Here is a 22,572-nt window from a genome sequence, read left to right as displayed (position 1 = left end):
CCCGAGATCGCGCCACTGCACTCAAGCCTGGGTGAAACTCCTCTCAAAAAAAAAAAAAAAAAAATTGCATGGTACTGATTAGCTTAGGAGGCAGCAGGAACAGGTATGGAAGGTGTGTTAGGACTCTATTCCAGGGCTGTTCCACTCTTGGTTGAGCCGTTGATATACTGCTTTCTGGTGCTCTGCCAGAGGAATGAGGGGGTGAGACTGAAATATACCCTGTGCTTTGATAGCTGTGTGCCCTGCTGTGGAGCTGCACCCATCAGGAAGTGATGTTTTTTCCTAATTCACACAAAGCCCTGCATTGTCTAACACAGCTGTTTTCTGCCTGGTTTATCTTCAAGTGCCTAGAATAATGTGTGGTACAAGAACTGGTTGGCAAGCTGAAATAAACTTAAGACAGTTTTCCAGAATTGAGCATTTTGAAGTAATTAAAGATCACTCTGGGCCAGGTACAGCGGCTCACGCCTGTAATCCCACTACTTTGGGAGGCCAAGGTGGGCAGATCACTTGAGCTCAGGAGTCCAAGACTAGCCTGGGCAACACAGCAAGACCCCGTCTCATTTTTTTTTAAATAAAAATAATTTAAAAAATCAATCTGATTTTAAAACTTGTAATTCAGAATATCATGTTTGCCGCATAACTATGATAAGGAAACATTCTTCATGCTTCTTCCTGGTAAGCACTGTAGAGAAGGGGAGAGCAGGTAACTAAAGAGAAATATCCTGTTGCTATCCCAGAAATAGAAATTTATCCTTTAGTCTTCTAGAAATAACCTTCATTATATTCTACACAAAAGATTAATTCATTTAAAAACTTCAATAAGGATATGAAATTTGATAATGATTAATAAATTGATGTTTGGTTTTAGTATTGTCTAAGTTCTTATGTATCCTCAAATACCTTTCATCCTAACAGGAAAGTAATGGCTGTACCTAGGAACTTTGAGTTGAAAACCGTTTTTTCTTGATAGTATTTAGATATTCCACTGCCTCCTAGATTCTAGTGTTAAAAGACTGGTCTAATTCTCCTTTGCAGTTAACTTGTGATTTACCTGGAGGTTTTAAGTTAAGAACTGGAAGAGGAAAAGTAGAAGCTATTATTGAGTTGCTTTTTCAGATCACTATGTTCCAAGATTCCCTCTCAAGAGGAATTCTTGAAGTAGGCATTTTTTTAGTGTGCTTCTAAGATGTAAAAATTTCATTGGTGGTTTCATATATCATGTATGAAGACTGGCCACTGATTATGTCACAACTTTGTTAAAATTATTTGTGGTTTACTATTGTGATTAATATGTTTGTCTTTTTTTTTTGTAGGTGAAGCTTTGTTCTAAGAATATTTGTTTCATCGAGTTTATGAGCCCAAATGATATAGACTCTAAATGTTACAGCAGTGGTGAAAGACTGGTAAGTATATAATGTAATAAATATTAACCATCAACATGATTTTGAAGGCTTGAAACTATATGATTATGTGACATTCGTTAAACCCCAAAGTTAAAACAGCTAAACTTTTCTTAGTAGAGATGGATGTATAGTTTGTGGTTTATTCATACAATGGTATATTGCATGATGGTTTAATGGAATGAACATAACATTAAGAGGAAAAAGCAAAGTTACAAAAGGATATATACAGTATACTATTTATATCTGGTTGTTGGCTATAACCTCATGTTATATATTCTTTGTTTCTGGGTACTTTAAATATTAGAAAAAATTTAAAGAAAATACCGTGCAATCGTCTCTTCAGTTGACATTAAAAATGACTGAAAGTCATTCAGTTAAATTCAATATTTCTGTTAGGAAGAGGTGAATACTTCCTAATGTACAAAGCAAAAGTGTCCCCATCACCACAACTGATGTTGTTCTGTTAGTGCAAACTAATACAATTAGATAGAATAATGGAAATTGTATGAATATTGGATAAGATAATTCAGAATTTTTGTTATTTGTAGATTATAGAGTATTATATCTGGGAAATTCAAAACAAAATAATAAAAAAGCTCAGAAGTTTAGATATATGATTATTATATCAAAAGAAATCCACTTCCTATGTGCCTACTATGTACCAGTTTTATTTTTTATTTATTTATTTATTTTTTTGAGACGGAGTCTCGCTCTGTCGCCCAGGCTGGAGTGCAGTGGCGCAATCTCGGCTCACTGCAACCTCCGCCTCCCGGGTTCACACCATTCTCCTGCCTCAGCCTCTCCAAGTAGCTGGGACTACAGGCGCCCGCCACCACACCCGGCTAATTTTTTGTATTTTTAGTAGAGACGGTGTTTCATCGTGATCTCGATCTCCTGACCTCGTGATCCGCCCGCCTCGGCCTCCCAAAGTGCTGGGATTACAAGCGTGAGCCACCGCGCCCGGCCTTATATACCAGTTTTAAATCCTAGAATATATAATGGAAAACAAAATCGCATTCATAATAATGGCAAAAATATAAAGTGCCTTGGAGTAAACCTAACAAGAAATATGTAAAACCTACCTTATGAAATAACAGCAATTTCTACTTCAAGGAAATAAGATAAAGGTGCAAATAGTATAAGGGTGTTAATTGTAGCTTTGTTTACGATAATAAAAAGCTAGAAACAATCTATTCAAAAATAAGAGATTGGCTACATAGTAAACTATAATATAATGCAATATATGTGGTATTTACATGTAGCAGTATGCCATACAGCTATTAAAGAGTGAGAGCTCATGTGAAATGTTTTTCAATATATCTAAATGAAATAAAAGCAAGTAATAGATCATGTATATACACTAACCTATTCATATAAACATGTATATATTTTAGGTACATTTTTAAATCAGGAAAAAACATACATTTCTGTTGAGATTATAATGCCTTTTACTGATATGGCATTAACTTTTATATCTAAAAATTTATATTGATTTCCATTATCTTAATTTCTAGAAGATAGACTTAATTATTCCCATAATTTTTCAGTTTTTCACATTTTTAATATTTCTAAAGTTGCAGTGTATCTTGCAATGGATGGTGTCTTATAAGCACTTGTGAAGTAGTTGACCTGGCCTGCACATGAGTGCACTTGACCATAGACTTTCACATTGTCAGTGCTTCAGCAGACTTCTGTGCATTGCTGGTACTATACCTGTTGAGTTTTAAATGTTTTCCTGGTTGTTTTCTGAAACTTTCTGCTGATACCATCTGGTAAGATCAAGAAAGCACCAGCATATAAATTTATAGAATGACGTTAGTAGCTTTGAAGGAAAATCCCAGAAACACTTGTGCAGTTCTCTTAAGTGCTGTGTCATGAATGGTCTTGATGGCCCAGAAGGTGATATTGTAGGGAAATTTTATGTGATAAGAAGCATTGTGGCATAGTTTAATTCTTTTTTAGTGGTGTACTAAGTAATTATGTATCCTAAAATTATTAACAGATTCAATGAAATATATTAAAGTTGGATAAATATGAACATAAATTAGGTTATTGGATTATTGAATAATTTTACTTTCTGAAAGCATATAAAGAACCAATATTAATATATAATAGAGGTTATTGCCGCATTTTAGAATGAGAGATGTACTTTATATTTTTCTGCCTTTCTAATATTCAAAAATATTAAAAATATTGACATTTGTTATACTAAAAGAGAGTTACTGTAATACCTAGAATTCTGATGGGAATCAAAGAATTAAACTATGAGGTCCCAGAATGAACAGGAACTAAGGTAGTATTAGGAATTTCTCTGGTATTTCCCTTTCATGTTTATCTACTTCTCTTTGTATCCCGTTGGTTCATTTTTACCTAGTTGGCTTCTGACCCTCAGCTACCTCATAATGACTACCACAGCCCCATCTCTGTGTGACCTTTCAGCACATCAACTATATCCCTTTAGTTTAAATTCCCGAGAGAGAAAGAAAACCTGATTAGTCCAGGTCCTCTTTGCAGCCCACACTATACAAGTCACATCTTGTGATGAGCATGGATTGTAGCTGAAGTGGGGCCCAGAGCCTGACTGTGCCTCTTGGCAAGAGGCATAGTCATATATGCACTGCCCTCTCAGCAGGGACTGTGGGGAGGGCTTCCCCTTGAAGTGGGTGAAGGGAGGTAAGGCAATACATGTCTTATTTAACTTAACATCTCTATGTTAAACATCTTTTAAAGGTTACTGGATACCTCAAAATTACTTTTAGCCCAGAGATGAAACTATTTTGAAACTCCTTGGGGATTTTGTTGTTCATGGTTTTTCCCTTCTGGAAATTTGTACATTTTTCTCTGTATTTATGTTCCCCCATTCTGTTTGCTGTACCTTATTTTCCTTAATCTTAAAATGTCACATTACCCTTTATTTGATTTAAATACGTCATAAGAAGTGAAGTGGCATAACTTTAGCTGTTAGAATTATTCAGCTTTTATTCACCTGATTGGAAATCCTTTTTATTAACTGAACTTTGGTGTTTGGGGAGGATGGGTCAGTGATTGGTGGGCTCTATCAAGTGAAAAATGGGTTATATTTTTAAAATACCAATTTATTATAAAATATGTAAACCAAGAACATTTTATAAGTAATGGATTTATTTTTATTGTATTTAAGAAAGAAAGTCTTCTCTCTTAAAAAGAGAAAATGTCTTCTGTCCAGGTGCTGTTACTTACCCATTCTCAGCTATGCTCAGGTATTTCAAACCTGGGATTCATTTCTGCCATGGCAGGAATTATCTAAGAAGCACCTGACTAGGTCAGAACTATGCCTGAAAATATTATAGGGTTAAGTACCAATTCCCAGTAATTTTAAGCCAATCTTCAGTTAGAAACAAACAACAAAAACACATAGTTTTAAAAGTAAATTTGTATTTGTTTTCCTAATCTTTTTTTTTGTAATATTTATTTTATAGCTCGGTCATGAGCACCGACAGTAACTCATTGGCACGTGAATTTCTGACTGATGTCAACCGGCTTTGCAATGCAGTGGTCCAGAGGGTGGAGGCCAGGGAGGAAGAAGAGGAGGAGACGCACATGGCAACCCTTGGACAGTACCTTGTCCATGGTCGAGGATTTCTGTTACTTACCAAGCTAAATTCTATAATTGATCAGGTAACATTTTTATATCAAATACTTATTTTCATCAATATATGATAGTTAACTATAGCTACATGGTTTTGGATTACATAGTTTCTGAAGCCTCCTTGAGATAAAGTCCAGTCTTTCACATTATTCCACTAAAAAAAAAGTGGACCTATTTATAACCATATTGTTTATTTGAATACTTTCAAAACATCTGAAATATCTTAGAATTATGAATTGCCTAAGAACTAAATGGTTTCATATATACTATGCTTTTTATCATAATATCAGTGAGATAACTATGGTTCTTAGTAGAAATATAAGACATAATCTTATATCCCTGTATCTTATGTCAGAAACATGATGAATTTTCATTTTCAATAAATATCAAGTATGTTTTTGAAAAATTTTTGGAGGCTGCTAATTCTGGAGTGAAAGCAGAGTCCTTTTATGAGAACTAATAATTACTGAGTCCTTTAGCTTGTATACATCTAATTTTTCAAACGTTTTTGGCTTAAAGTATGGTATGACCATATGGTTTTGCTGTTTTCTTATTATAAAATTAACAGTTTTAAAACCAGTTGAGACTAGATGTTTTCATCTAACCTTCTTTTACAGATGAGAAAACAGATCCAGAAAACATTAAGTACTCACATAAATTAATTTTAAGGCCAAATGTGATTTATATCTTTATTTCATTTTAGTAGAAAATGAATAATTATTTTGTGAATGTAAAACTCTACAATCTGCTTTCAGGGAACTAATTAATATAGTTAGTTAAAAAAATAATAAAGTGTAACACCAATATGATGGTTTTTTTAACACTTTGAATATTACCAGCTTTAGATGTAAAATTGGCCATCATTAAATAAAATTTCTTTGCTATGAAAACATTTTGCTAATAAATACATATATTGAGGAAATATGGAGACTAAAACAGTACCTCTGTTTTCACTGTAAGCTAAGGAACACCGCAAATACAAATTAGGAAGCATGTACTTGTCATGGAATTTTTCAGGACATTTGTAGGTTTATGGTTTTTTTTGAGACACAGAGTCTCGCTCTGTCGCCCAGGCTGGAATGCAGTGGTGCGATCTCAGCTCACTGCAGCCTCCGCCTCCGGGTTCAAGTGATTCTCGTGTGTCAGCCACCTAAGTAGCTGGGACTACAAGTGTGCACCACCACACCCAGCGAATTTTTGTATTTTCAGTAGAGATGGGGTTTCACCGTGTTGGCCAGCTGGTCTTAAACTCCTGACCTCAAGCAGTCTACCCCCGTTGGCCTCCCAAAGTGCTGGGATTACAGGTGTGAGCCACTGCACCCAGCCAAGTTTATGTATTTTTATTCCTTTTCATGAATGTGATTTGTTAAATGAGTGATTTAATATAATTTTATTTTTATATATTTGTATGACTTTTCTGTAAATAAAATTTAAAATCAGAAAAAATCATGTTAGACCATGTATAGTGATTTATTTTGAAATTTTGATTATTTAATATGTACACCATGCTCTGTTCTTCTTCTTCCCCACAATAAAAAAATTCAATGCTTTGTCATTTTTAAAATATACCATATAAATAGCATCAGTAATAGTAAATATAGAGGAATGACTCTAATAAAATATGTACAGTACTTCTGCATGGAATTCTATAAAACATTATTGAGAGAAACTAAAGAAGACCCAAATAATTGGAGCATTATATAATGTTCATGTATTGAAAGAATCAATATTATAAACATACATGTTTTCTCCAAATCTGTAGATCCCAATTTAATCCCAATCAAAATCTTAATAACAGCATTATTAAAAATAACATTATTGAGATATAATTCAGATATCTTAAAATTCACCCATTTTATGTGTACAATTCAGTGGCTTTTAATGTAGTCACAGATAAGTGCATCTGTCACCACAGTTAATTTTGGAATATTTTCATCACCTCCAAAAGAAACTCCATACCCTTTAGCTATCGTTCCCCTATCCCTTCCATTCTCCTACCCCTAAACAAACACTAATCTACTTTCTATCTCTCCAGATTTTATGCTTTCTCTTTTATGTCATGAAATGTCTTTTAATGTATTACTAAATGACTGAAATAATTCATGTCATAACAGCAGCAATAGTTTCTCTTTTGGGAATATTTTGCTAGTCTGTAGTGTTAGCCATTCTAAAAGAATATGAAGTAGTATCTTATTGTAGTTTTAGTTCACATTCCTCTAACAACTAATGATGTTGAGCATTTTTTCATTTGCTTATTGGCCATTTGTATATCTTCTTTTATGAATGTCTGTTTAAAAGTTTTGTACCATTTTTAAGGTCAGGTTATTTATTTATCATCAGTTGTAGCAGTTCTTTATGTATACTGGATCCAAATCTATTGGATTCCAAATATGATATTTTCTTTGTATATATGGTAAAGAGAATACTTTCTCTTTTAAGTCATAAGATATATTTTAAGGTATTAAATGACTAAAATTATTTAGGTCATAAGTTAAATATTTTTTTCCTGTGGTGGTATTTTTTAATCCCTTCTTTCCACCTAGTCACTTTTTGGAATATCTGTAGCAATAATAGTAGGAATAGTAGATGTGCCTTTGGAGTGAAAATAAATAGCCATTTAAAACATAGGCCTTTATCAACATTTAGTTCTTTCAATTAGGAAATGGAGAAAGAATGTTTGAGTTTTTAAGGGGAATTAATTGAATGAGATTTTATCATTTAAGATGAAATCATAACACTAGACACACAATTGTATGTTTTAGGAGGAAATTTAGTTTTTCTATCTGTGCTTCTCATGAATAGGAGCACTTCCTGAGTACTCTGGGGTGATTTAAGCCCTTTCCCACCAACTGTAGTCCTTTTGCTTTATTAATATTTATTTATTTTTGAGACAGAGTGTCACTTTTTCACCCAGGCTGGAGTGCAGTGGCACAATCATGGCTCACTGTAACCTCAGCCTCCAGGGTTCTAGAGGTTGTCATGTCTCAGCTACCTAAGTAGCTGGGATTACAGACATGCGCCACCACGCCCGGGCTAATTTTTTAAAATATTTTTAGTAGAAACAGGGTTTTGCGATGTTGGCCAGGCTGGTCTCAAACTTCTGGCCCCAAGTGATTTGCCCACCATGGCCTCCCAAAGTGCTAGGATTACAGGTATGAGCCACTGCACCCAGCTTATTAATAGACATTTAATATAAAGAACTAAATAGACTTTGTATTGAGGTATAATTTATATACAGTAAATGCACAGATAATGTGTATGTAGTTAGATGAATAGTGACAAATACACCTCACATCAGTAGTCCCAATCCTTTGGGAGGCCAAGGTAGGTGGATTACTTGAGGCCTGGAGTTTGAGACCAGCCTGGGCAACATGGCAAAACCCCATCTCTACAAAAAAATACAAAAATTAGCCAGGTGTGGTGGTGTGTGCCTATAGTCCCAGTACTCAGGAGGCTGAGGTGAGAGGATTGCTTGAGCCTGAGGGGATCAAGGCTGCAGTGAGCCATGGTCGTGCCACCGCACTCTGGCCTGGGTGACAGAGTGAAACCCTGTCTTAAAAAAACAAAACAAAATCCAAATATTTACACCTGTGTCGTCACCACCCAGATCATTGTTTAGAATATTTCCGCCACCTTAGAAAGTTTTGTCATGCCTTTTTTTCAGTCCGTCCCTCCCCTTCACTCACTGCAAGACCACCACTGTTGTGACTTTTAGCATCTAAATGTAGCTTTGGAATCATGTAGTATGTAGTCTCATGTCTCTGAAATTCATCCATGTTGTTGCATAATTCAGTAGTTCACTACTTTTTAATTTCTGATTAGTATTTCATTGTAAGGGTGTACTGTAATTTGTTTAACCATTCACCTGCTGTTTAATCTTTTGAGCTGTATGCATTTGGCTATTATGAATAAAGCTGCTTTGAACATTCCTATAAAAGTCCTTGGATATATTTTCATTTCTCCTGGGTAAATATGTAGGCATACAATTTGTGGGCAAAGGATAACGTTTGTTTAATTTTGTAAGAAACTGCCCAACTGTTTTTGCAAAGTAGTTGCACCATGTTTCATTCTTACCAGCAGTGTATGAGAATTCCAGTTCTATATCCTCTCTAATATTTGATATTGCCAGTCTTTTTAGTGTTAGTCATTCTAAGTGAATATGAAGTAGTTTCTCATTGTAGGTTTAATTTGCATTTTTCTGGCAATTAATGATGTTGAGCACCTTTTCTTTTTCTATATTTATGGGTCTTTCTAGACTGCATTGTGTTCCACTGATCTTTCCTGTAGTCTTTTATCAGTGCCCTGTCTAGATTACTGTAGCTTTTATAAAAATAAGTTTGCAAATTAGATGTTGTAAGTTGTCTAATTTTGTTCTTGTTTTTAAAGAAAGTTTGGCCATTCTAGATCCTTCATATTTTCATATAAATTTTAGAATCAACTTGTTATTTCACAAAATGCACACTAGGATTTCACTTGAGATGGCATTGAATCTATAAATCAGTTTACAGAGAATTGACACTTAACAATGTTGAGTTTTTCAATGCATGAACATGATATCAAACTCTATTTATGTCTTCTTTAGTTTGTTTCTCTGCACTGTTGAGTGGTTTTCATTGTAGAGGTCCTGCCTGTTGTTTGGTTAAATTTATTCTAATATTTTATTCCTTTTTTATGCTATTATAAATGGTATTTAAATTTTTTATTTTCCTGTTGTTTGTTGCTCATAGAAATACAATTGCTTTTCGTATGTTGACCTTGTGTCCTGTGCCTTTGCTAAATTCATTCATTAGATCTTGAAACTTTGCGTAGATTCCCTAGGATTTTGTATGTAAATAATAATGTCATCTGTGAATGACAATTTTACTTTTTTCCCAATCTGTATGCCTTTTATTTTGCTTTCTTGACTTTTGCACTGGCTTCTAGTACAGATGGAAGTAGTGAAAGTGGACATCCTGGTTTAGTGTCTGACCTAAGGAGAAGCATGAGGTATTTCACCATTAAATGTGATATGAACTCTCAGTTTTTCTTAGACACCTTTTATCAGAATGAGGGAATTTTCTTCCATTCCCAATTTGTTGAGAGTTTTTATACTGAATGGATGTTGAATTTTGTCAAATGCCTTTTCTGCATCTGTTGAAACTATCATATGATTTTTCTTTTTTATTCTGTAATGTAGGGGAGTTATCTTGATAGTTGTTGTTGTTGTTGTTGTTGTTGTTGTTGTTTTTGAGACGGAGTCTCAACTCTGTCGCCCAGGCTGGAGTGCAGTGGCGCAACCTTGGCTCACTGCAACCTCTGACATCCAGGTTTAAGTGATTCTCCTGCCCCAGCCTCCCTAGTAGCTGGGATTATAGGCGCCTGCCACCACACCTGGCTAATTTTTGTAGTTTTAGTAGAGACGGGGTTTCACCATCTTGGCCAGGCTGGTCTTGAACTCCTGACCTCATGATCCACCCGCCTCAGCCACCCAAAGTGCTGGGATTACAGGTGTGAGTCACTGTGCCCGGCGGTAGTTTTTAAATGTTTGCATTCCTGGAATAAACTCCATTTTGTTCATAATTTATTATACACAAATTTTAATCTACTTATTCTTAGGGAAAAATACTCTTTTTAAATATCAAAAACATTCTTTTTAATGGTTAAAGATGACAAAGTTGAATATTTCTACCACACCACCATGCCCAGCCTATCTTTGCTTTTAATCTCAGCACCCATATCAACTAGATGAGTGACTTTAGTTAGTCACTTAATTGCTCCAGAGCACAGTACCCTCATCAGTAACGTAAGGACATTCAGCTGGATGACTTAAGGGATCCTTCCAATATAAAAATTTTCTCTGTGTAATATTTGAAAATAATGGCTTCTGGTTTCTTCTATGCCCTATTGCCAACATATATATCAAAATTGGACTAGATACATGACCATGTGTTATAAATACTACTTTTTAAAATTTCAGTGATACATAATTTCCATACCTACTGCACTCTGTGGATGTTTTATAAAGTTGTTACTTATGTTGCTGAGTAAAATGTGGAGTTTTACCAAAGGGGGTTGTACATTTATGAACAAAATATAATTCAAACATTATAATAGGTTTTTAAAAATCTTTGGCTATTTTCTATGTAGGAGAGTACTTTATTCTTCCTACATTTTTGTAGTATTATCTCTTTAATGTATAGTACTGCTGAAATGGCCTACCTGTAGTGATATATAAAATAAACAGAAAAATATCAGACCTTTAGAAGTGTGGCTACAGTTTATTCACTGCTTTACTCAGCAGACCATTAAGTACCTACTATGGCCCAGCACCTCTGCTAGATGCGGAGATGAAGTGACAGCGACCGTCTTTACCAGGAGCTCTTCGCTTTTGAAGAGATAGATAAATAAATGATGACAAAACAGTATAAAAAGTATTTGGTGAATGTAGTGGAGAGGGGTCATCAGGAACTGCTTCTTAGATATTGACATCCCTAAGTAGGAATCGGCAATGTAAAGAGGCAGGAAACACTAGACCAGAGAATTGCACATGAAAAAACATGGGGACTAGAGAAAACACAGCACATTCAATGAACTACAAGTAGTTTAGTGAAGTTACTGCGAAGCTGAACTTTGCTTTGCTTTTGGTAAAACGGGGATTGGCTAGTGGGGAGACCTGAAGGGCAGAGGCCATGACATGGCAAGCCTTGTATACCATGTTAAGAAGTCTTAATTTTATTCTGAAAACATTGGGGAAATTTTAAAGCAAGGGAATAGGCAATGAGAATTATTCTTCAGATTTGACAAGTGAGTTAATGGTAAAATTGGCAAGAGTTGTTTCAATGGGAGAATAATGCAAACTTTTAAATGTAGTAAAGGTAATAATAAATGAGCATTAATTTACTGTATCTAGTTCTACAGTTTCTGTTCACACACAAACCTAGTTCTATCTATGCATGATTGGTCTGACAGGAATGAGAGGATGTAGGGGATGTTGGCATTCCTACTTCTTGGAGTAGTGAGAGTGTGATCGCAGTGGAAATCTTAACCACTCGACAGTGGTGCTATCCATAGAGAGTAGAAAATTCATTGAATGATTCCCCTTTTAATTAATCCCCCAATTATCCACCCAGACTGATTGAAGCAATGAATATATCAGTTGATTGTAGTGTAACAGACCATGTTCCAAAACTTAGTGGCATAAAACAATGATTTATTTGCTCGTGATTCTGTTGAGTCGGCAGTTCTGGCATGGCTCAGCTGGAATAGCCACTTTGGCTCCTTGAGGTATCAGCTGGTCTTACATCTGAGTTTGCAGTCAGTTAGCAGATTAACTGAGGGCTATTGGGTGGGGCTGTTGGCCAGACTGCCTCAGTTCTCATCCACATGGCTTCTCATCTTTCGGTAGGCTAGACTCAGCTTATTTACATGATAATGGAAACATTCCAAGAGGGTGCAGAAGCTGCAAGAAGTCACAACAACATGTTGATCACATTCTATTGGTCAAAGCTAGTCACAAGGTCAGCTCAGATTTAGGGATGGGGAAATAGCTCTATCACTTGATAGGAGGAACTGCAATTGATTTGTAGCTGTGTTTAACCTACCATGGTCTCTTCTCTGACTAAAATTATTATTATTCCTCCTACACTCACTTCCCTCTACGCCTCTTGAAGTATATATTATTCCATCATGACCTCAGTCTTGAATTGATGATCTCATGGTATGCATCAGTTCTGGATACACATGAGGCTTTCATATATAGTAATTTTGTTGCAGCTCTTCTTGATTGAGAAACTTATGAATTAGACAGGTTATCTGCTCCGCATATGCCCTATATACAATAATGAGATAGGAGTAAGTTAATTGTAATAAGAAGAGGGACAGGAGAGGAACATAGCGATCTCTCGGCCGTAGCAGTCCTGAAATCCAGTCAGCACATGTTGTCATGGCCCCTGTTCTAGGGTCTGGGAAGATATTTTTCTTCTGTGGGAGTGATTCCCTAATCCATGTCTCTCCAGGACTCTTGGTTCCACCCTATGAGGTATGTTCTCTTTTCTATAACAGAAAGCCCATAATATATAGCTTTCTCACCCTAATTCCTGCCTGTTAAAGAGTGGGGGCCCTGAGGCCTTTTTTCGTTTTGAACTGTGTCTATCCTATCCCTTTTAGGCCAAGCTGTTAGTATCTTTTAATAACCAACTTTCTTTAAAATGTTGTGAGTTTCCTGTGAATCTTAGTGGGGTTCACTCCATGCCTCAAAAGCCACATCTATAATAGTCTTTGAGACAGCCCTCTCTGCTTTGTACAGAACAATGCCCTGAAGATTCTTAGTAGTACTTTTGTCTAGGTGATAGGGTCTACTAGTTACCACCTAAGTCTTTCTGGAGTCTTAACAAAGAGTATTATGGCCATTTAATAACCACTGTTTGCCTAAAGGGGAGGTGGGGGCAGAATGGGAGCTGGCTGAGCAAACTACAGCCTACAGGCCGATCCTGTTGCCATTGACTTGTTTTTGTACAATGTACAAGCTAAGAATAGTTTTTGCATTTTTAAAGGGTTGTTAAACAGAAGAATATGCGACAGAGACCGTATATGACTCACCAAGTCTAAAATATTTACTATCTGGTTCTTTACATAAAAAGGTTGCAATTCCTGGTCTAATTCAAGAAAAACTGTTAGCATGTTTATCACTGGGAAAAACAGTACGTATAACATAACTATCCTGACTCATCAAAAACATTTGATAAAAGGTCTAAAAACAAATTAAGCTTAGAATAGAGGATTTCTTTCATATACAAAGATTAGAAGAACCAATTTTTTTTTTTCTTTTTTGAGACAGGGTCTCAGAAAAAAAGACTGTCGCGCAGGCTGGAGTGCATTGACACGATCTCAGCTCTCTGCAACCTCTGCCTCCCAGGCTCAAGCAATCCTCCCACCTCAGCCTCCCAAATAGCCGGGATTACAGGCATGCATCACTATGCCCAGCTAATTTTTGTATTTTTTGTACAGATGGGGTTTCACCGTGTTGCCCAGACCGTTTTCGAGCTCCTGAGCTCAAGCAGTCACCCTCCTTGGCCTCCCAAAGAGCCGGGATTGTAGGCGTGAGCCACCATGCCCAGACGTCAATAATATTTTTAATAAGAAGTTCTACGTGGGACCAATACGAGCATAATTCTTTATTACTATTTCCATTTGATATTATGTTTTAAATACATGTAGTGGTAAAGTGGAATATGAAAGCTAATGTAGGAAAGATGGAGAAATAAAAATACTATTTTTTAAAATAATGTGTACGGAAAAATCCAAGAACTCATCCAGAAAACTATTCAACAAAGTTGTGGAGTATAAGGCAAAGATGTTTGTTTTTAGCTGCAGCTATACAGCTAGAAAAGAAAAGGAAAGAGAAAGATCCTATTTGTAGTACTAATGTAGAAACCTTCATATATGTGTATATACACATATATTAGAAATAATCATAAAATTCTGATAGAAGAAATAAAGGGCTTAAATAGTCCATACACATATATTCCTGCTTATGCATGGAAAATCAAATTTAATTAGCATGTCAAAATACAGATTTAATGTAATATCAAAAATACCTATTAGGCTGGGTGTGGTGGTTCACCCCTGTAATCCTAGCACTTTGGGAGGCCAAGGCAGACAGATTGCTTGAGCCCAGGAGTTCAAGACCAGCCTAGGCAACATGGCAAAACCCCATCTCTACAAAAAAATACAAAAATTAACTCGTGTGGTGGCATGTGCCTGTAGTCCCAGCTACTTGGGAGGCTGGGGCGGGAGGATCACCTGAGCCTGGGCAGTGGAGGTTACAGTGAGCCATGATTGTGCCACTGAACTCCAGCCTGGGTAACAGAGTGAAACCTTGTCTCAAAAAAAAAAAAAAAAAAGAAAAGAAAAGAAATACCTATTAGCTTTCCATCACATTCTGGATAGAGTCCAAGTTCTTTGTCATGTCATCCAGAAGTCCTTGAACCCTAGCCATCTGGTGACCATCTGCCTGTGCAGCTTCCTAGACATCAGTCCGGTTTGTGATCTTAGCCCTTTCCCCTTTGACTCACTTGCCCATTTTCTCCCATCCCACCACTTCTTCTTCTGAATGGCTAGGATAGGCAATTAGTTTAAAACCCAGTCTAAACAATAGTTATGAAAAGGGCCAGTGCCTGGCACCTTGTTGGTACCGGAAATATGTTTCTTGAATGGAAAAATTACCTCAATGAAAGTTATTTTACTGTTTGTTGTTTCTATGGGGAATTTTATAAAGGTGTAACGCAGTTATTTTCCCTGTAAAAAGGAAGACATAAAAATGTAAGTATTGGCCGGGCGCGGTGGCTCATGCCTGTAATCCCAGCACTTTGGGAGGCTGAGGCGGGCGGATCACGAGGTCAGGAGATTGAGACCATCCTGGCTAACACGGTGAAACCCCGTCTCTACTAAAATTATGAAAAAATTAGCCGGGTGTGGTGGCAGGTGCCTGTAGTCCTAGCTACTCAGGAGGCTGAGGCAGGAGAATGGTGTGAACCCGGGAGGTGGAGCTTGCAGTGAGCCGAGATCACGCCACTGCACTCCAGCCTGGGCAACACAGCGAGACTCCATCTCAAAAAAAAAAAAAAAAAGTATTAAATATAAGTGGTATGTTATTGTTATTGGCTGATTTCTCTTGATTGGGTGGTCTAGAAATAGCAGGGAATGGACCTGTTCATGGCATATATTGTCTAATATGGCACACTGGGAACTTCCCACTTGGATATCATGAGGGAACACCTCATTCCCCTGGATTCTGTGACTACTGTATGTACAAAGGACCATGAGAGATAAAACTTGGGAGATAAGCTCTTGGTTTGAAATAGAGGGCTGCAAGTTCTGATTTGCCAGGGTGCCCACAAATTAAGAGTAAAGGATTATATCACTTCTAAAAGGACATAATTACAAATGTGGTTTCTTTGGGACCAGAAAGGATAAATCTGGGAATAAATGATACCCAGATACTAATAAAGAAGTAATACACCTGGAGGATTGAAGAGAACTTCCCCAATGATGAATTGTGTTTGAAATTGTGGTAATCAAATGTGAAGCAAAGACTCATTTCCCTCAGTGCTATATTGGGCATCAGGGTGGTGCGGGATGCCCTCTTCAGGACTACAATTCCAGCAGAGGGGCCAAAACCCAAACATCTGCACTCTCCTCGTTCTCATTCTTTCAAGGCCCATGGTTTGCAAGAACTAACTCACTTGGTGAAATGGGGGCAACAGGAATGTTCTTCCTTTCTCTTGAGGGGGAGAACAGCAATCTTGGGTTCCTGTGGGAGGAGAAGCTCCACAGAAGAGGTGTTGCTGGGTCTGAGCCTTGAAGGTAGTTGAGAAGTCCTCAGCTGAGTGGGAAGGACCTTGTGTCATGCAGAGCTCTGCCAGGAGTCAGGAATGCCTATTCACGCAGCAGTGGTGATTTGCCAGTATGTGGAGCAAGGGCTGAATTATCAGTACAGTGTGTCCGTAGCACTTTCTCAGACCCTTGAGGTTTCTGCAAGCTCCATTAGAATGCTATTAGTTCACCTGCCAAAGATGAAGACTCAGATTAGGAGGACTCTACCGGAAAGATGTGCCAAAAATTGGTGTATCTTTTTTTTTTTTTAAAGACCATGTATATTTTTATTGGCATCTTTAAAAATGTTGAGGTATACTGAGTATGAGCTATACATGGAAATGTTATCTATACATCTTTAGTTTTATTATTTGGAAGTAAAGCACATGGAAATGGGGCCCTTTTATATGTTTTATTTTGCATCTAAAATTTAAAGTCATTCATGCAGTGAATGGTTATTGAATACCCAACTCCATGTTAGGTGTTGGGTGGCAGAAAAGGGGGTGTTTGCTGAGGACTAGGGCCTGAGCCCTAGAGTCCATGCCCTGAGAGAAGACTGAGAAGTATGTTTGGGAAAGTTTCCCATCATATTTAGAGATAAACCTGAACTCCTTTGTGTGGTCCACAAAGGCCCATTAGATCTGACACTGCCTACCTGTCCAACCTACACCCTCCAGCCTTGTCTCCTAGCCCTCTCCCTCTTGCTATGTATGTTTCAGCCACTCTCCTTCTTTCTGTTTTTAAAAAAGATTGTAATATATAATTCCTGTTAAAATAATCATGAAATGATTAAAGTTAATTATAATCATGAAGTGACAAAAATAATCATGAAATGACAAATTTCTGGAAAAATGTACATCGCAAAATTGACATGTGTATAAATCTCAAAAAATCATCACAGAAAATATTGTAAAACTTACATATTTTCTCCTTCAAGCGCTTAAGGGACAATTCTATTGCCAGTGGATTCCTTCAAACTCTTAATGAATAGATCATTTTTGTGGTAACAAATATGTTTTTTTAACTTTTATTTTAGGTTCAGGGGTGCATGTGCAGGTTTGTTATATAGGTAGATTGCATGTCATGGGGTTTGGTGTGCAGACTATTTCATCACCCAGGTGATAAGTATGGTACCCAGTTGATAGTTTTTTGATCCTCACCCTTCTCCCACCCTCCATCCTGAAAGAGGCCCCAATGTCTGTTCCCTTCTTTGTGTCCATGTGTACCCAAGGTTTAGCTCCCACTTATAAAGTGAGAACATGCAGTATTTGGTTTTCTGTTTCTATTAGTTCACCTAGGATAATGACCTCAGCCTCCATCCATATTGCTACAAAGGACATGATCTCGTTCTTTTTTGTGGCTGCACAGTATTTCATAATGTATATGTGCCACATTTTCTTTATCCAGTCTATCATTGATGGGTATTTAGGTTGATTTGTTATTATGAATAGTGCTGTGGTGAACATAAGCACACGTTTGTCTTTATGGTAGAATGATTTATATTCCTTTGGGTATATACCCAATAATGGGATTGCTGGGTTGAATGGTAGTTCTGTTTTAAGTTCTTTGAGAAATTGCCAAATTGCTTTCCACAATAGCTGAACTAACTTATGTTCCCATCAGCGTTGTATGAGTGTTCTCTTTTCTCCACAACCTCACCAGCATGTTTTTTTTTTTCTTTTTTTCATTTTTAATAGCCATCCTGACTGGTGTGAGATGGTATCTCATTGTGGTTTTGATTTGCATTTCTCTAATGGGTAGTGATGTTGAGCATTTTTTCATATGCTTGTTGGCGCGTGTATGTCTTCTTTTGAAAAGTGTCTGTTCGTGTCCTTTGGCCACTTCTTAATAGGGTCGTTTGTCTTTTTCTTATAAAGTTGTTGAAGTTCATTATAGATTCTGTATATTAGACCTTTGTCAGATACATGGTTTGCAAATATTTTCTCCCACTCTGTAGGCTGTCTGTTTACTCTGTTGATAGTTTCCTTTGCTGTGCAGAAGCTCTTTAGTTTAATTAAGTCCCATTTGTCAGTTTTTGTTTTCGTCGTGATTGCTTTTGGCATCCTTCGTCATGAAACCTTTGCCAGGGCCTATGTCCAGGGTGGTGTTTCTTAGGTTATATTCCAGATGGTTGTAGGTGTGCAGCTTTATTTCTGGGCTCTCTGTTCTGTTCCATTGGTCTCTGTGTCTGTTTTTGTACCAGTACCATGCTGTTTTAGTTACTATAGCCTCATAGAGTTGTTTGAAGTCAAGTAATGTGATGCCTCTAGCTTTGCTCGTTTTGTATAGGATTGCTTTGGCTATTCAGAGTCTTTTCTTATTCCATATGAATTTTAGAATAGCTTTTTCTAATTCTTTGAAGAATGTCATTGGTAGTTTGGAATAGCATTGAATCTGTAAATTGCTTTGGGCAGTATGGCTTTTTTTTTTTTTTTTTTTTTTTTGATGGAGTCTCTCTCTGTCACCCAGGCTGGAGTGCAGTGGTGTGATCTCGGCTCACTGCAACCTCCGCCTCCCAGGTTCAAGTGATTCTCCTGCCTCAGCTCCTGAGTAGCTGGGACTACAGGCGCATGGCATCATGCCTGGCTAATTTTTTGTATTTTTAGTAGAGTTGGAGTTTTACTGTGTTTGCCAGGATAGTCTTGATCGCCTGACCTTGTGATCTACCTGCCTTGGCCTCCCAAAGTGCTGGCATTACAGGTGTGAGCCACCACGCCCAGCCTTTTTTTTTTTTTTTGAGCTGGAGTCTCACTTTGTTGCCAGGCTGGAGTGCAGTGGCGTGATCTTGGCTCACTGCTTTCTCCTCCTCCCGGGTTCAAGTGATTCTTCTGCCTCAGCCTCCTGAGTAGCTAAGAATACAGTCAGGCACCCCCACGCCCAACTAATTTTTGTATTTTTAGTAGAGATGGGGTTTCACCAGTTGGCCAGGATGGTCTCGATCTCTTGACCTTGTGATCCACCCACCTCAGCCTCCCAAAGCGTTGGGATTACAGGTGTGAGCCACCTCGCCCGGCCCCATTTTAACAATATTGTTTCTTTCTATTCATGAATGTGGAATGTTTCTCCATTTGTTTGTGTCATCTCTGATTTCTTTCAGCAATGTTTTATAATTCTCATTGTAGAAATCTTTCACCTTCCTGGTTAGCTGTATTCCTAGGTATTTTATTCTTTTTGTGACTATTGTGAATGAGATTGTGTTCTTGGTTTGCCCCTCAGCTTGCGTGTTGTCAGTGTATAGAAATGCCACTGATTTGTGTACATTGATTTTGTAGCCTAAGACTTTGCTGAAGTTATTTATCAGATCTAGGAGCTTTCGAGCTTTCTTGCTTTCTATGAAAAAGCCAAACCCATTCCCAACACTTCATATACTTGCTAGGAGCCCTTTTCCTCCAAATCTTTGCATGGATTCCTTCTTCTCATCAATTAAGTATCTGCTCAAATAGCCCATCCTAAATAGCCTGTCTAAAATGTTACCCTTTTTGTCACTCTGTAATCTCTTTCCTAGATAATTTCCTTCATAGCACAGCATTATATCTGAAGTTTTCTTATTTTTACCCATTATTTTCTGTCTCCTGTGCTAGGAAGTAGGCTTCATGAGGATATGGATATTGTGTTCACCACAGCATTTGAAGTACCTGACACAGTGCCTGCCCTGTTTAGTAGGGGGATCAAGAAATATTTATTTAATGGATAGAAGAGGAAAATGGGCATTCAGACAGTAACACTTCAGCAGAGTGTTTGCTGGAATGGAAGCAAATCAGCAACATGAAAGCTAAGTTTACTAAGGGAAACAGGTAGGGTGTTAGAGAAGTCTCCCCACAGAGGGACTAAAAACCTAGAGAATGAGTTGCAGTTTGGCAGATGGGAGGATGGGGATGGAGAACTGCAGAAACAGTGTATGTGAGGAAGACCTATTGGGAGCACAGAGACCAGTAGTTTTCAGGGGAAACCCTTACCAGCTAGATGTATGGGGAGGGCTCATGTGTGGGGGAGGGCTCATGTGTGGCGGAGGGAGCTGAAACTGGACAGGTCAACAGGAATCATTGCCATGAAGGGTTTTCTATGCCTAAAAAGGGGTTTAGATTTTACTAAACGCCTTTTTTGAGGAATTCTGAGCCTTTTCACAACCAGGACACCAGAAGGAATAGTCCAAATGTCCTGTCTTTACTTTCTCACTTCCTTTGACTCTTCAGCCTATTGTAATTGGAGTTGTACCCAAATCACTCCATTAAAGCCATCAGTTAAGGGGCATTCCAGTTGCTAAATGCTTTTCGGCCATCATGTCACACAGTGAAAGGGCAACAGCTTTGGCCCTGCTGACTCCTTTCTTTTCTGAACTGGTCTCTTCCTTGGTTTCTCTGGTTGTACTTCTCTTTCTGGGGGCTACTTTTCAGTAGAAGCCTTTCCAGGCTTTTCTTTAGCATTGCCCATCTTTAAGTCTTTAAAGTCCAGAGTTTCATTTTTGGTGGTCTTCTATTGTCATTCTATATTCTCGCCCTGGGAAAACTCACTTATGTTCTTGCCTTCCACCCCAATTACTCCTAAATCTTGTTATTTACTTCATATTTTTTTAAGTTCCAGATCTATATACATTTACTGTCTACTAAAAAGCCATTAGGATAGCCCATAGACATCTCAGACTCCATATGTCTAAAAAGTGAATCCATCACCTTTATCCCAACCTAATACCACTTGTACATTTCCTGTCTTGGTGAATACATTATCAACTACCTAGTTGCTGAAACCAGAAACCTGTAGGTCCTTTTAGATCTTTTTTTTTTCTCCCTTATGTGCCATAGATAATCAACTGCAAGTTATTTTAGTTCTACCTTACAGTTCTTCAAGTATGTCTCCTTTTCCCTTCTGTTGTTGGAGTATTTCAGAAAGTCATCATCTCTCTCATCTGGATTATTGTTTCCCTGCCTCTAATACTGCTTCCCCTTCCACCTAATTCTGTTCAGCAAATCCGATTGTGTCATCATGCGACCCCCTCTCCCACCGACTGGTATAAGGCAAGAACTCAAACTTGATTTGTCGTTAAATCCTTTACTACCCATGTTCCAGGTGTCCCAGGTCTAGCTCTCTAGCTCCCATTCTCCTTCCATACTTCTGATAATGACTGGTCCTTTTTCCGAACTCCTAAACTGAATGCTTGTACCACCCCTGGATACTTACTCATACTACATGCCTTCTGCTGTTCTTTAACTGTTTATGTGTATGTATTTTATGGACCAAATGAGGGGACCTTCTCCAGGGCTTGGACCATATCCTCCAGAAAGGGTAAGACAGTATTTTTGTGGACATAGTGTGCAGTCAATAAATATTTATTGGATTACATTCACTAATAAGTCTTTCTCTCCTTATATATTATTTATTAATAATGTCAATTTCTCTTTTTAAAATTGTCTCTGAGTTTTACATTTAACTGCATGAAGGCTTCACATTTTTTAGTAACTTTGTAGCATTGCTTTGCTAATTAATAGGGCTTAACTTTTCATTTTCACCTAGCAAATCTGTTTCTTCATAGGTGAGGAATTCTTGCAATGTGCATGGTGGTAATAACAGCTATTTTTAGAAATATCAGCAAGAGTGTGCTAAATACTGTCAAATACTCTTAGATTCTTCTATCATTAGAAAGGCTTATAAACTTAAAAGTATCACAGCTTTAACTGGATTGAAGATAGGTTAATTTGATTCTTAGCTTTTCAAATGCATCCTTTCAAGAAAAAGGATTTTTTGGTTCAGTTTAAGACAAGATATTAGGAACTGATGTGTCTTACTGCCTTAGAACATGAAGGATTCTTTTGTTACTGACATAGGCATTGACATGTAGAGAAGAACTCCTGACTCTTCTTCTGTCTCTCCTTCCACTGGTATGGAAGATACCTGTCCAAGAAGAAAAAGCAACAGGTATGCTTTTTCCCTTTATCATATCACTTGTGTTATCAAAATTTCATAGGAAAGTTACTTCTGCCTGAGTGTTTGATTCTGATTCAGAACAGTATATGTTATTGTGATTTATTCATACTAAATATGAAAAATTATTTAGGCAAACACATTTTCCTTTCAATAACACAAAAACCACGGTGCTTCTTGGGGGAAGTACTTGAATGTACTGATGATTAGAAAATGTATGAAGAAGCAGAAACTTATCAGAAGGAGTGAGTCTAGGTGTGCAGCATAACA

General features: G+C 37.4%; 1 protein-coding gene across 4 annotated transcripts in view; it reads left to right on the top strand.

Moving 5' to 3' along the window:
- Nucleotides 1–22,572, top strand: part of LYST (lysosomal trafficking regulator) — a 227,792-nt gene that overhangs the window by 50,521 nt on the left and 154,699 nt on the right. For all 4 annotated transcript variants that reach the window (XM_055235072.2, XM_055235071.2, XM_055235074.2 and 1 more), the window contains exons 2-4: nt 1,317–1,406; nt 4,865–5,063; nt 22,206–22,296. In XM_055235072.2, the coding sequence (XP_055091047.1) occupies nt 4,872–5,063; nt 22,206–22,296 (283 nt within the window). In that variant the 5' untranslated portion in view covers nt 1,317–1,406; nt 4,865–4,871. The remainder of the gene's footprint in view (nt 1–1,316; nt 1,407–4,864; nt 5,064–22,205; nt 22,297–22,572) is intronic.

Source organism: Symphalangus syndactylus, chromosome 19 (assembly GCF_028878055.3).
Source record: "Symphalangus syndactylus isolate Jambi chromosome 19, NHGRI_mSymSyn1-v2.1_pri, whole genome shotgun sequence".
In the NCBI taxonomy this organism is placed as follows: Eukaryota; Metazoa; Chordata; class Mammalia; order Primates; family Hylobatidae; genus Symphalangus; species Symphalangus syndactylus.
This window is presented reverse-complemented; position numbering and strand designations above follow the sequence as displayed.